At 48.4% G+C, this 15,667-nt stretch overlaps 1 protein-coding gene across 8 annotated transcripts in view; it reads left to right on the top strand.

Annotated features, from left to right (window-relative positions):
• Positions 1-15,667, top strand: part of BCORL1 (BCL6 corepressor like 1) — a 68,951-nt gene that overhangs the window by 34,136 nt on the left and 19,148 nt on the right. For 6 of the 8 annotated variants that reach the window (XM_066248995.1, XM_066248997.1, XM_066248992.1 and 3 more), the window contains 5 exons: positions 3,170-3,335; positions 4,418-4,498; positions 6,458-6,847; positions 10,367-10,590; positions 12,301-12,396. In XM_066248995.1, the coding sequence (XP_066105092.1) occupies positions 3,170-3,335; positions 4,418-4,498; positions 6,458-6,847; positions 10,367-10,590; positions 12,301-12,396 (957 nt within the window). The remainder of the gene's footprint in view (positions 1-3,169; positions 3,336-4,417; positions 4,499-6,457; positions 6,848-10,366; positions 10,591-12,300; positions 12,397-15,667) is intronic. The other 2 variants (XM_066248998.1, XM_066248999.1) reach the window with 2 other exon arrangements.

Below are 15,667 nucleotides of genomic sequence, written 5' to 3'. Positions count from 1 at the left end.
GTTCTGAAACTAGATAGTAATGATGGTAAAACAACTCAGTGACTGTATTAGAAACAATTGAATTGTAAACTTAAATTACCTGTATGGTGTATCTCAATAAATTCTATGTCAATAAAGCTGTGGTTAGAAAAAGATTAAATGATCCTGGCCTGACCTGTGGTGGCACAGTGGAGAGAGCATCAACCTGGAATGCTGAGGTCCCTGGTTCAAAACCCGGGGCTTGCCCGGTCAAGGCACATACAGAAAGCAACTACAATGAGCTGATGCTTCTTGCTCTTCTCCCCTCCCCCCAAAATCATCAATAAAATATTTTTTTAAAAGATGAAATGAGGTAGTGATATAGTAAATGCTGAGAATGATGCCTGGCACATTGTAAGTGCTTGGTTAAGTGGTAGTGGTCACTGTTGTTATTGTTAGTATCACCAACAAAATGAATGTGGTCTGTTGTGGACTGAAAGCCAACAGGGACTTTTCAGTTTAGATTTTGGGGGAACAGAGGTGTGGGGAACTGGCAGTAAACTGACAGTCTGCCCAACCCCCCACCTCACTTGTTCTGTGAAGTTGCTAAATGTTATTTTTTTCCCACACCTTCATGTTAGCTGTGGTGCTGGATTGTTTATAATCATCCTACCCCCCATCGCCCTCAGAAAGACTTGAGGCAAATTTTTTTTTTATCCTTTGTTTTGTGAAGTTAAGATAGTATGTATGGTGTGGTTTTCTGCACTTGGGAGAATTTTCAGGATGCCTTGGAAATGTGACTTTTCTTTAATAATGTCCTTGATTTGCTAATGGCCTCACTTTGCCCTATAAATAAAGCAGGTAGGGGGTTGGAGAGCACGCTCTGTTCTTGCCATCAGCATTGCAGAGGCCTCCTGATCCCATCCTTTTTCTCTTTAAGCCTATTTTTCTTAATTCCACTGTTCCTACTCAGGACCTGGAATTACTAGCCGCTGTGGTTCGCGGCAGTGGTCCCTTTTCTCATGGAGCTTATGTCTTGCAGATGACTTGATTGACAGACAGGCACTGCCTCTTCCTAGATTGGATGAACCGTTCACTAGCCCAGTGACAGATGTGGAGAGAAGAGAGTAAAGTTACAGGGTCAGGGGCCTTGCAGCAGCCCTTAGCGATGACCTGTAGTGATTTAATAAATGTCCATTTTTCAGGAAAGCAAATAATTTAGACCTTTCTTTTCTTTTGTTTCATTTTCCTGAGACACTGTTAATAAGCGAACTATGATTGGAGGTTAATTTAAAACAGCCCCTTTCAGCGCATGGCCTACAATCAGAAGAGTTGCCTGTCTCCAATCCCACCTGCCCCAGGGCTTTGCAGAATCCTGAAGGGCCTTTTGAATTATCAGAAAAAAGAATTCTGCTTCATTTGGCTCTGGGTATATTAAATTTTCTTCTCATCTTTTGTAAAATGCTTTGGGAAACCCTTAAAACTTTGCTCACTAGAGCATTCATCTTACATGGTGATCCCATCCTCCTAACTTTTTGCCTAAGTTGGATTGTGCAATATATTTTTACTCTCAGTGCTGCCCCTGCAGAACATACAGACAGAAATCCCTTCTAGATTATGTACTTGTTTTTGTCTGTGTTAGGAAGTAAAAGTTAATGTTTTGTATTTGGAAGAGCCAGCTAAAAAAATGATATTCAGAAATAAATAGGATGTGTTCAAATTTACATGCATGCAACTTTATTCCTCTGACTTAAAATAGTGTTTCCTTGGCCGGACCTGGAGCTGAGGTTTGAAGCAGCAGTTCCCAATCTTCTTTTCTCCTCAGTTCTTTTCTTCTCCTAACACTTTGGTTTGTAGGAACTGGCAACAAGGAAAGGGAGGAACTGGACTTGAAGTTCCAGCTCAAACCGCTCCTGAATAAGAAGCAGGAGGAGTTCATGCAATAGTAGGAGTCCCCGGAATTTGATGGGGAATGGTGACTTTCCTGTCCCTGGAGAATTGAGATTTCCCCTTCCCCTGGAAATGTTCCATCAATAAGATATCTGTCATCCCCTCAGCTGGAGCTAGACAGTGATAACATTCTGTAAGGTGGTGTATGGATCTGCTTAGGGAAAAACAATTCTTTCTTCCTAGGGCTTGCTTGCTTTCATTATTAATGGAATACTGGAAATTCCTATGTGGCCCTATTTCTTGTTTGGAGAGACGTCACAGCTTGTGAGAATATGTGACTGTTAGGCTGAGAGTGTCCTTATGGGGTGTGAGCACCACCGTGGTGCCTGCCTGGTGCATTGAACAGGAAGCGTGAGTTGGGCTGAGCAAAACAGTCAAGGATGCAAACAGGGAAATAGGAGAGTGAGCACTAATGTGAAGAGGCCCAGGCTGGGAGTCAGGAGCTCTGGGTCATAGTCCCAGCTGCCACTTGGTCGCTGCAAGCACAAATAAGTTAACTTGGATGTTTACCTGGTAAGCGGCACCCCCCAAGTGAGCGGATGCCGTGGGTTGTGTGTTCCCTGGACAAATCATTTCACTTCTTGTCCTGGAACCTCATTTTTCTTGTCTGTTCAGTGGGGATGATGTTAGCTTCCCTCTCAGCATTGTTGGGAGATCAAATCAAATAATAGAGAGGAGAGTATTCTGAAAAGTTGAAAATGCTGCAGAGTATAATGTGTCTACGTCTGTCCTAAGTGTGGGAGATATGAATTGCTCCTGTGTCAGGCCTTTCTTCTTGCCTTAGTTGAATGTTTTCTAGTATTAATTTGTGCAAGAAAATGGATAATTTTTCTTGAGTTGGCCAGTATGGTCAGTTCTTTTCAGTTGCTGGTGTCGGTACCATTCACAGAGGAGTTATATGACAGTGTAGTCACCCAACTTGCAAAAGAGGCATTTTTGTTTTTTGCCTGTCTCTATGTTGCTGTTTGGATATAGAGCATATGGGGCCTGACTTTGCACCTTTTCAGATGATTTTGGGTGTTTATTTCGTGTGTGAATGCAGACTCTGTAGACCTGTTTAAATTGATGGGGTGTGGATATCTATGAGGATTAGCTAGGGCACAGGATTCAGTTCCAAAAACTTTCATAGCCCACTACAGAAGGCAGCAAGTGGCCCCTTACCCTGGTCGCCACCTGGGCAGCTTGTGTCCACGTGTCAGAATCTGAGCTTTCTTAAGAAGCAAAACTGACTGCATACCTGACCCTCTCTACCTCTCCACAGTGCCGGAAGCCACCTACTGATTCCCAGGAAATCACTAAGAAAAGCCCCAGGGGGGCTTCAGATTCAGGAAAAGAGCACAATGGAGTCAGGGTAAAGCACAAGCACCGGAAGCCAACCAAGCCGGAGTCCCAGTCTCCAGGAAAACAAGCAGAAGGCCACGAGGAAGGTAGGCCCCTGGGTCCTCGCCCTCCGGGCTGGGCTGCAGAGGGATCCCTCTGGCAGGCTGGGAGGAGGGGCTCTGAGACTGACCAACAAGTGAGACTTCCTCACTCTGGAAGGAGAATATAATTGACACCTGAAATCACAGACAAGAGAGAAGGGAGGAACAGCGTATTTGCCTCATCCTGGTTGCTAAAATGAGGCATACTCTGAAGGCGGAAAGAGATGGTTTTCTGACAGATAAAAGTCAGTCCTGTGACAGAGTAGCCAACTCATTACCCTGCCGTAGGTCTAGGCATAGAGAAGAAACGGGTTTAATGAGAATTGAGACAAACAGCAGAATGAGGGTTTATCATTATACTGTTTTCTTTACCTTTAGTGTATTTGAAAAGTCCCGTTATAAAAAGCTAAAAATTAATAGCTAGCTAGCTAGAAGGGTTTAGAGAAATTCTAAACCCTTATTATTTAGGGACACGCAAGATGTTTGGGGTGGTTAGGTGTGTACTTAATCTGTGTGCTCTGCCACTAGGAGTTTCTTGGTGCCCTCATCAGAGAGAAAAGCCCAAGTATTTCTGCCCACAGTAGCCTGTATTCATGGCCCTTCCCTCTGACATGACCTACCTCTTTTTCTAGTCTCTTCTTACATAGCAGTTAGTTCCCTCTGTCTGCCGCTTCCCGCTCCCCTCTTCCTGCCTCGCTCAGTCCTCTAAGATTCATTGAGGTTACCCTTCTCTGGGATCTACCCCAGCTCTGTTAGCACTTCGTGGAGATGTAGCAGCCGCACAGTCATACAGGCAGCCTGGCCTTCTCCTTTCTGGCATGCTGACAAACCTGTTCGATGCACACTGCCTTTTTTGTTGTCAGCCAAAATGACCCAACTCCCAATTTTCAAAAGCCACCTAGAAATGCTCCTTCTCTAAAAGAGATACGTAGGCGATAGCAGTGTAAGGGGAGCTGACGACTGACACCCAGGGAAAATACAGACCCTCCCATGATTTTCCCATCTGAGCCTCTCAGGGGGGCTTTCCGGTCCTTAGTCTCTGATTGTGACATTTCTGCCTTCTGCCCCAAAACCACACGTCACTTCAGGTTCCTTGGAGAAGAAAGCAAAGAGCAGTTTCCGTGACTTCATCCCTGTGGTTCTGAGCACCCGGACGCGCAGTCAGTCTGGTGAGTGAGTCTGAGGCTATGGTCCATCTTGGCACTGCAAGGACAGGTGGAAATCTGGCCAAGTGATTTTTGCCATTGGCCTAGGTAGGAAGTTGGGAATTTGATTCACTGTGCCAAGGCATCCAGCTCGTGGTGGAGACAAGAGAGCCCAGGGTGGGGGAAAGGGAGGGGAACTGCCCCAGATTTTAAGGCTATTAGATCTTCAGCAGAGGGATTTGACATCTCTTGTTGGCAGCCAGTGATAGAAGAGGAAAGGCCTGTGCCATTTCGGAAAACTGGCTCTACTCCAAGCTTTGGCATTTCATGATTATTGAGTCCAGTCTCAGGCACAGACCTTTAACCTTTGGGCCTCTATCTTATTGCCCTGTGCGACAGACATCAGTATAATTGGAAATGGTCATTGAGTGGTCAGGACCAGCAGAGTCACATTTGGTCCCCTGAATTTGTATTAGTCAACCACCAGCATTTAAAAAAGGATAGCCCTTTTTAGCTACCACTATTGTCTGCTAGCTGTCATTGCTTGTACATAATACTGGAAACGGTTGCCCTGGTTCACCCAGATTTTCAGGCAAAGCGGGGAGAATGGGGAAGCAGGGCACAGTATAAGCTCAGTTATCTGACATTATGTTAACTGGCACCTTAGTACACAGAGAGTGCAGTGGTAATTGGGGCTCATAATGACAGCCCAGAGGCCTCACGAAATCCTCAAGTGTCCTCTGAATCATCAGAGCGATTACGTGGCGGCCAGTCCCATTTTAGTGTTAAAGATGCATTTGAGTCTTCGGAAATAGATGATTCCTGTGCGATCTCTATGGTGATTCAGTATTAACCAGAATGTTCGATTAACCAGAACACTTCATTCCCTGCCTGGTCTGTATAATGGAACGCTTGCTGGAGATTTGCTCTTTGTACGTTGTCTGACTGACCTGAAGCTTTGGTCAAGGGCCACTCTGTTTGCCTCAAACCATTTCTTTGTTCTGTTGGCCTCACTTGGCTTTGGAGATTGCTGAGTTAATAGCCAGGTCTTGGAAGAAAGGGGGTGGTGTCAAGGATCTGCTTCTGAAGGGGCTGTCAGATCCCCTGCAGGTCTAAACTGGTCCAATTTAAGGTTGTACTTTTGTTGTTAGCAGAGCTGAAGGCAGGGATGGTGAGGAAAGTGGCCTCTTGGCAAGGTGGCAGAAGAAGGCAGGGAAGGTTCCATCATCCTGAGGTAGGTGCTGGGAAAGGCTTTGCCAGTGGTGAGGGACAGCTGCAGTGGGCAGGGGAAGGTGCCAGGGAGAGCTCCACTCCTAGGCTCTTGGCCACTCAATAGGAGGTGGGGTCAGTGTGAGGGAAGAGGGCCTGGCTGAGGAGCATTTGGATAGGACTAACCCAGGCTGTGTCACAAGAAAGGAACTCCTCCTTGCTTTGCTTTTCCTTAGACTCTTCTTTTGTGACAGATCTGCTTCTTTAGGGTGGCTCTGTCAGTGAGATGGGTGGTCACATAGTGAGCAGGGGTGGCTGTGCACCGTGCCCCCTTCACTCTCTTCTAAACCCTCATTTCCCAAAGGGCAGGGACCTGTGGCCCTCTCCTGCCCCTCCCAAAGTGCTCGGCACCTCCTCGGCACTAAGTAAGCGTTGTGGAATGAAATCAAGTGGCAACGTGGATGAGGAAGGGTGTGTGGTTTGGATAATCGATAGTTGTATGACATATTAGACTCTATAAAGTGCTTATGGGCAAATTATCTCCTTTGAGCCTCAAAACAGTCCAGTGAGGTCAGTTAGGGCAGTGAACAGTATCCCCGTTTTATAGACGAGGAAACAGACGTGAAAGGACTTGCCTGCTGCATACAGCTAATAACTGGCAGGGCCAGAACTTGAACACAGACCTTCAAACTCCGAATCCAGGGCACTTACCTCAACACCATACTTTGTCCTTTGGGAGAGGTGCCTGACCACCTCTGTACATCCTGTCCACAGGAAGTATCTGTAGCTCCTTTGCTGGGATGGCAGACAGTGACATGGGAAGCCAGGAAGTCTTCCCTACAGAAGAGGAAGAGGAGGTGACTCCTACCCCAGCTAAACGTCGGAAGGTGAGGAAGACCCAGCGGGACACCCAATATCGCAGCCACCATGCCCAGGATAAGACTTTGCTGAGCCAGGGACGCAGGCACCTATGGCGAGCCCGAGAAATATCCTGGAGGACAGAGGCTGCCCGGCAAATGTGGGACACCAATGAGGAGGAGGAGGAAGAGGAAGAGGAGGGCCTGGTGAAGAGGAAGAAACGGAGACGGCAGAAGAACCGAAAGTATCAGACTGGAGAGTACCTGACGGAGCAGGAAGAAGAGCAGCGGCGGAAAGGGAGAACAGGTAAGGCCAGCCGGGTGTGCTACCCTGATGAGCTGCTGTCACCATCCCCGAGCTGTGGTGACTGGCTTCTGGGTGCCCTCGGACATGGTGGGTGAGCCCCTCTCTGCCTTCTCTATACCTGCTAAAGGCCTTGCACCCATAGAAACCCATCAGAGGGGCTCATTTAACGCCAGTCTGAGGTTTTGGCTTGGGGTTGAGCTCAGATGAGTTGGGTTTGGACTGACCTGCAGGTGAGCTGAGGACACGTAGGCTGAGGGAGTCAGCTCTTTGAGGAGGCTGGGCTCTCTCTCCTAGAATCCTGGGGTCAGGAAGAAAGAGGGCATTAATTGGCTTCTCTGGGATAACTACAGCCGAAACTAAAGTACAGTACAATGGTTTCCGCAACCCAACAGAAGAACTTCAAGTAGAAGTAGGCACAACTTTGCTTTTTCCCTTAAAGCCACAAAGGCAATGAAGAAGCAGGGTGAAGCTTTGAGGTGACCCAAGGCGGCATTATTTATTTCGTTGGACCTCAGCTGGAAACACAGGCAGCTCTAGGAGAAAACCAGGCTTTCTTTGGCCACATCAGGTGCTATAATATGTAATCATGGAGGCACAGTCTGTCCCTAGCTAATATCAGGATGTTTCTCTAAGTACTGTTCAGAGCATTTACCTATAATGGATTTCTAGATGAGCGAAAAACGCATCCCTGGGCTCCGAAATACGCCTCTGTCTCTCACTCTTTCTCTGACCTCTGCCTTTGAAGCAACAATTGATTGTCTCCTGTAATGTATTCATCCTGAGCTACTGGTAAATACCTGCAGTTTCCTGATTAGCAAAAACTGAAGAACCACATACCAAGTGGGTAGTAAGTACTGGGCTTGCTGTAATGCAGAGAAGCCTACACCTTATTTCTGTCTCTGTTTAAATAGAGACATATATGATACCAATCCCTGCACTTATGAGAGTAATTGAGGTAATTTTCGTCAACTATGAGACAGCAGGGATTTTTTTTCCTTTTTTCCGCCAGAGCCATAATGGATTGGTTAGGAATGAATTGTCGAGCCGTTGGCTCTGCCATTTGTATTAGGATAAAGAGGAGCTTTTGTATCCCCGGTCTTCTCCACTAAGGGCTTGTTTCCTAGAAGCCTGGACGCTTCTTAGTGAACTTACAGGCTTTTGAAACCAGAAGAACCTTCAAAGTTTCCTGGTCCAGTTTCCCACCCAATATAGAGATCTCCACAGCACTCTTGGAAAGTAGCCTTTACTTAAGTAGATCCAGGAGCATGGAGAACACCACTTAGCAAGGCCTCCTGTTTGACTGGGGGGCGGCTCCAATTGTTGAAAAGTAGGTCATTCTCCGTCCATGTGTGTGTCTTAAAGGTTTCCAGCTGAGGCTGTTGGCTTTGGCGTATGGTCTGGTCACCTTCCTCCAGATGTGATGGTGACATCTTCCTGAAGGGATTGCCTGGCAAACAAATGCTCTGATCCCTCCTATTACTACTGCCTTCTAGGTAGACATCAGAGAATCAGGCAGTGGCCAAACTAGACAGGTCACCTTATTCCCGTCTGAACTTTATGACCTTTTCTCTGGCCCTGGGCTTGTGTTATCTCCCTTCTTGACCTGCGGAGGGGACAGGAAGAGCTACTCCCACTCCCACACCTACCACCTCCACACTCTGTTCCTTTCTATGCTGGTGGGAAGTCCTTGCTCCACCACAACTGACCAAACTCCAGGGCCTGCCCTGGCCTACATAACAGGGTAGGGCTGCTGCTCTTTCTGAGTCACTGACTGCTGTAATGTGGCTTCCCTGTGTTTCTGTTCCTTCCTCTTTCACCTCAGCCTGAACTTGGGGCATAAAAAGTCCTGGTTTAGAATATTTTAGCTGGAAGCGCCATTATAACCCATCTAGTGTAGCCGTTTTGGCCGGGGAGACCCACGAGTAGATTGGGGTGAGTTGGGAGAAAGGCAAGGCATTCCAGCTGGCCTCTGCGTAACCTATAGCCAGTTCCTCACACTGTCATGGTAGCTCCCACATCTGCATCTGCCCTTGGCGATGTCACATGACAGCACGTGCTGAGGTCCAGGGAGGCAAGTTGAGAACTCCTGGAGGTTGGGCAACCCCCTCATTTTATAAGTTGGAGAAACCAAGGCTGCAGTCATTCATTTGACAGACACACTGATCTTTTGCCCCAGGCTTGGTAGGCATGGTGGTTAGTCTTGTGAGGAGATAAATAACCCAGGGGCCTGGACCTATCTAAAGCGCTTACACTGAAATAATACAATCATGCCTGACCAGGCTGTGGCGCAGTGGATAGAGCATCAGACGTGAATGCGGAGGACCCAGGTTCGAGACCCTGAGGTCGCCAGCTTGAGCATGGGCTCATCTGGTTTGAGCAAGGCTCACCAGCTTGGACCCAAGGTCGCTGGCTCGGGCAAGGAGTTACTCGGTCTGCTGAAGGCCCACGGTCAAGGCATGTATGAGAAAGCAATCAATGAACAACTATGGTTTTGCAACAAAAACTGATGATTGATGCTTCTCATCTCTCTCCGTTCCCATCTGTCTGTCCCTATCTATCCCTCTTTCTGACTCTGTCGCTGTAAAAAAACCCACCACATTAATGATAATAATGATATGATCATGATGCCTTACTTTCTCTAACGCTTTATAAAGGGGTTTTGCATGTGTTACCTCATTTAGTTCTCAAGCTTGTCCTGTAATGTGGATTATATTCTCCTCACTTTACAGGCTTAGAAACTGAGGCTTGGGGAGATTATGACTTGTCTCCAGCCAGTCGCACAGCTAGTGGCCAAGCCACGTAACACTAATATTAGCTAAGAGATAAGGGTGAATGCAGTCTATCCCTTCTACGTGTGGGGTTTAGGACTGATCTGAGCAATGAGGCTCTTGGTCATGGGATTCCTACTGCCCATCGGAGATCCCTGCTCTGGAGCTGGAAAGAGTCGTAAGACTCAGAACCACACTTTTTGAAATTAGGAAGTGCTTTGTTCAGTGAGCTGTGGCTAGAATTAGAGATGTGATTTCCAACCAAGGCAGGCGGCACGTTTCTGTGATTACCTACCAGCAAAGTCCCCACGGTACCTTCTGCTTTTAGGGAGTTTCTGTGTCTTCGGTCTTTGTGACCTCAGAGAGTGACCAACAGGACAGTCAGGTAGAGAGAGCTGAACCTTTTAAGGAAGGCTTCTCCCAGCTGAAAGGCAGTTCTGATTTGCTTTGGGCTATGGGCAAATCTTTTAAAAATTATCCTCATTCTGGGGACAGCCAGATGGGCTGCCGCCTCCTGGCAGGGCTGGAAGTTGTCACCTGCTTATAGAGAAGGGACCAAGGTTGAAATAGTGTTCATTTGAGGACTATTTAGTGAAACTGTCAGCACCACACTAACACTGGTAGCTGATAGTTACACAACTTTGTACTGAGATTCTAATACCCAAATTGCTCTGATTCACTTTAGAGGAAGGCTTTGCGATTCTGTGTTCCATTTCCCTGACATTCATTCTTTCCTGTTTCTTGCCTTCAGACCTAAAGGCCCGTAAGCAGAAGGCTTCCTCCCAGAGTTCGGAGCACCACCTCAGGAACAGGAACCTTCTCTTGCCCAGCAAAGCCCAGGGGATCTCGGATTCACCAAATGGTTTCCTCCCAAATAACCTGGAGGAGCCAGCCTGCCTTGAAAATTCAGAAAAGCCATCAGGGAAACGAAAATGCAAGACCAAGCACATGGTGAACATCTCGGAAGAGGCAAAGGTGTGTTGTTGGCTAAGGGAAGGTGTGGGAGAGGGGAGCGGGCTAGAGTTGCAGGCTTTCCAGGGGGCCCTTGGCCAGCAGTTCTCTGAGAGAGTGAGTGAGTCAGTGGGGGGATCAAATTAACCCATTTTGTTAAAGTATTTTAAACTACTTCTAGAAGGGTTCAGGGCAGGATTTGAAGAATGGGAACTAAAGTTAGAGCTAGCAAATAAGTGTTTGCAAAATACAGGGTTTGGCTCATGATGGCTTTTCCTTGACAATCCTTGGGTCTTTTTTGAGTTAAGGAAGAGTTAAAGACTATTATAGGATATTAGCCTGAACACCTTGTTAACAGCCGATCAGGAAGCTTTTGTCTGGGCTTAACTCATTGGAAATCTATCAGGGAGATTTCTGTGACAATCGAGGTAGGAGCAAGGAAGTTGATGTCCAGACAGAGGTCGCTGGGGGGTGGAGCCGAAGGAATTCTACTTGGGCCCCATTATAGCAGCCCTTGCCCTCTTCTTGTCCAGCTCCTTTGCTTCTCATGGGAGCAAAGGAGCGAGTATATGGGGACTTATCGGCCAGTAGCCAGTCAAGCATTCTGAAACCCTGTTTAAAGTGGACGTTTTGGGGACATGTTCACGACATTGGTGTTGGGTTTCACATGGTACAATTTGAAAAAATCATGCCGTCCTCATCCTGGGTGAGCCCTGAATTTGAGAAGTGAAGTTTTGGGTTTAAATGTATACCCATAATATATATCTGTCACTGACAACCAAAAGGGAAAGAAACAAAGTCGTGCCGGGCCTGTGTGGGTGGTTGTGCTTTTCCTCCAGCTCTTTCACGCCCCCAAGCAGGGGTCCCGAGCAGCAGCAGCAGAAGGAGGGAGACCCGTGCTCATTTCCGCCCTCCTCTCCCCTTCTTCCCTGTTCTGGGACCTGGTTCGAGCTCAGACGAGATGTTCAAACCTCTTTACTCATCTTTAAGCATGGAGATGATACTCCATGTTCTTTCCATTTCACAAGGGTTCTTAGGGGAACAAAGGAGGCAATGATGTTAAAAGGCTTTGACAATCGTGAAGTACTTTCTGAGTTTGGAGTACGTCCTTGAGCTTTAGTTTAGGCAAGAATGAGGGGACAGAGGCCCAGAGTAGCAAGGTGGCAGTGACCATTCCCTATGACCCCAGAGCGGACAGGGAGAGGAGTGGGGAAGTCAGGCTGCGCGACGTGCTCCACCCGTATGATCACTCTCAATTCCCAAAGTGACTCTTGGAGTTCGGTTATGTTGTCCTCTTTATGGTGAGGAAGCAAGCTCATGGAAGGTAAGGGGCTTGTGCAGGGTTGCTTTGTGGTCCTGAGTGACAGCTGGGTCTTGAGGCGACCTGCCCGTCCCCTGGATCCCCCACCGCCCACCCCCTGCTCTTTCCATATGCCTCGCAGTGTGAATGGGTGGCTTCTGTTTGTATTGGGGACTTGGGGGCAGGGCACAGCTGCGCAGGGAAACACTGCGACCCTGAGCACTTCTGGCAGAATGTGGGAGGCCCCCTTCCTTCCCCCTGCTTCTCTGACACTAAGATGGCCCTGTCTCAAACAAAGGTGACCAGCCACCTGACATTCCGGGACCATATGGTTATGCTGCCTAGCATTGTGTCCACTGAAATGTCCCTCCTGGAGAGGGTGTGTCCCTTCACAGGCTCTCCCTTTCTCCATCCTGCCTCTCTTTCTCTCCCAGTCATCACCACCTGCTCCAGTTGCACCCAGGGCATGGGGCTTTGAAGTGGGAAACAAGGTGTGGACGAGGGCAAGAGACATGCCTGCAACACTAACGGTAGAACATTGACCAAAGGCTTCTTTCCATGGGGGCTTCAAGCCAGGATGGAAGGGGGGAGGGGAATGTGGTCCCCATTTGTTCTTATCCCACCCCCTTTAAAGGCAGCCCTTGTCTCTGGCAGCTGTAGCCCCTAGAAGAAGAGTCACCCTTTAGCTCCTGGCTTGGCTTAGCAAAACCTGGCCATTTTACTCAGCATCCTGCGGCACTGCCATTACCACGGACTCGGTCCTCCTGGCAGCAGAGCAGCATTCTACACTAAGAACTGGTGCCTTCCTGCTGCTGATTGTATTCCTCCTTAGGACGGGGTGGGTAGCGGCTCTTCTTGTTTTGCGAGATACCAGAGGAAACAAAAGGCCCGGGCCCTGCTTTTCTGGCTTCCTGTCTTTCTAGGCAACTTTTCTTGCCTCCTAGGGCTCTGCACATGGCTGGCTTGAACGAAGTCAACAAATATTTGTTACAATGACAGCAGCCCTGAGCTAAGTACTGTAAGGAACAAAAGAGAAGATGACAATATAAGCTCTACTTTCAGGGACCTTAATACCTAGCAGGGGAGGCCAGACTTGCCCCTGAAACAGTGAAAAGAAATGGAAACAGTCAGGCATCGGACACCAGTTTATGCTATTTAGACTAGGTGCCCTAGGTATGCAGACCAAGTGGGTGGTGGGCCCACAGTGTTGTAGAGTGTGGAAGAAAATATAGGCTTCCCGTGAGACCTGGCTGCCCTGAGGGATTTGGATAAACAGAGCGATATGTTAGTTCTGTAAGGTGGTGTAACAGATTACCCTAAAACTTAGCACCTTCACACAAGGAGGTGCATGTGTTATCTCACAGTTTCGGGGGGGGTGTCAGGATTCAGGAGCAGCTTTGCTGGCTTTGGTTTGGGGTCTCATGAGTCATTGTAGTCAAGGTATCAGCAAGGTCTACAGTCACCCGAAGGCTCAACTGGGCGGGCGTTCCGGGGCGGCACCGCACACAGTTGGCTCTTGGCAGGAGGTGTCCTGTCCATGCCACCAGGGGTTTCTCCAGTGGTCACTTGTGTGTCCTTATGACACGGCAACTGGCTTCCCCCCACACAACAAGGGATCCAAAAGAGAGCAAGGCCACACTGTCTTTTAGGACCGAACTTTGGAAGTCACATGTTATCATCCCTGCAACCTCCTGTTCTCTACACGAGGTCAACTCTATCCAGTGCAGGAGGGCGCTGTACAAGAGCATGAATATCAGGAGGTGAGGATCACCAGGAGCCGTGTCAGGGTCTGATAAGGGCACAGTCTTCCCTCTGCCCCTGATGGTTCCTGTCCTTCCCACATGCAGTACACGCCCACTTTTCTCAAGGCCCCTCAGGTCTCATCCAATTATGTCATCAGCTTCAAATTTGGAATCTCATCATCTCACTAAGGTCCATGTTCAAATGAGACTTCTTGGGTCTGGTTTCTTGATATAGCTCCTGGAGCACAGTTCCTGATACAAAGACCCTGGAACTAGGGAGATAAGTTACTAGCCTCCATTGATGCAATAAACCGTGGTGGGAGAGGGCATGGGAACCTGCTGTACACAGTCCAATTCAAACAGAGGGGAAAGGGGGACTTTCAGGGTCATTCACGAAGAAAGGACTCTAATGTTTTTGTGAGCACCCACCCTGTGCATGGTTTCAGAGCCTTTCCAGTTCATTATTTCAAAGACCCTGCAGGGGAGAAAGTGAGGGTCACAGAGCTCAGGCCTTGCAACTAGCGATGGCAGAAACAGGATTCACACCCAGACCTGTCTGAATTCCGGACTGTGCTGTCCACCACCCCAGGTGGGCATGCGGGTGACCTGGGGATGTGGTGTGGGGGAAGATGCAGATGGCCTGGTGAGCCTTAGATGTGGGGAGAGGTTTCTGCAACAAGAGTGGAAGGCTTCTGGGCTGACCAGGCAGTGGCGCAGTGGATAAAGCGTAGGACTGGGATGCGGAAGACCCAGGTTCGAGACCCCGAGGTCTCTAGCTTGAGCGCAAGCTCATCTGGTTTGAGGGAAAAAAAAAAACAAACAAAAAAACTCACCAGCTTGGACCCAAGGTCGCTGGCTCAAGCAAGGGGTTACTTGGTCTGCTGAAGGCCCACGATCAAGGCACATATGAGAAAGCAATCAGTGAACAACTAAGGTGTCACAATGAAAAACTGATGATTGATGCTTCTCATCTCTCTCCGTTCCTATCTGTCCCTATCTATCCCTCTCTCTCACTCTCTCTGTTTCTGTAAAAAAAAAGAGTGAAGGCTTCTGCAGCTGCCCCTCTTTTGTCAAAGATAATCGTCTCTGCTTCTCTTTACTCCCAGAGTTAGCTTCTGCTTATTTATAGACATGGCTTATACAAACCTCAATAAATAGAGATTGAAGCAGTTAAGAAGGCATAAAGAGTGCTTGGGCCTGACTAGGCAGTGGCACAGTGGATAGAGCGTGGGACTGGGATGTGGAGGACCAGGTTCGAGACCCCGAGGTCGCCAGCTTGAGCACGGGCTCATCTGCTTTGAGCAAAGCTCACCAGCTTGGACCCAAGGTCGCTGGCTCAAGCAAGGGGTTACTCCATCTGCTGAAGGCCCGCGGTCAAGGCACATGTGAGAAAGCAATCAGTGAACAACTAAGGTGTCACAACGAAGAACTAATGATTGATGCTTCTCATCTCTCTGTTCCTATCTGTCTGTCCCTGTCTATCCCTCTCTCTGACTCTCAAAAAAAAAGAGTGCTTGGGAGAAGCTGAGATGTCCCTTCAATCTCTGAGCTCGAGTCCCTTCATCATTCATTGGTCTGTGTGGTTGAGGGTCGAGCCCTTAGCATAGGGGTCCCCAAACTACGGCCTGTGGGGTGCATGCGGCCCCTGCCACACTTCCAGAAGGGGCACCTCTTTCATTGGTGGTCAGTGAGAGGAGCACATTGACCATCTCATTAGCCAAAAGCAGGCTCATAGTTCCCATTGAAATACTGGTCAGTTTGTTGATTTAAATTTACTTGTTCTTTATTTTAAATATTGTATTTGTTCCCATTTTGTTTTGTGGTTTTTTTGGGGGGGTTTGTTTGGGGTTTTTTTGTTTTTTTAGAGAGAGGGACAGACAGACAGGAAGGGAGAGAGACGAGAAGCACCAACTCTTCATGTGGCTCCCCAGCCATTCACTGACCGATCTCCCTCATGTGCCCCGACCGGGGGGGGGGGCACAGCAGACTGAGCAACCCCCTGCCTGAGCCAGCGGCCCCGGGCCCAAGCCAGTGAGCCCCACTCAAACCCAATGAGCCC

Source organism: Saccopteryx bilineata, chromosome X, assembly GCF_036850765.1.
Source record: "Saccopteryx bilineata isolate mSacBil1 chromosome X, mSacBil1_pri_phased_curated, whole genome shotgun sequence".
NCBI lineage: Eukaryota > Metazoa > Chordata > Mammalia > Chiroptera > Emballonuridae > Saccopteryx > Saccopteryx bilineata.
The sequence above is the reverse complement of the archived record's forward strand: the minus strand, read 5'-3'. Positions and strand labels throughout refer to the sequence as shown.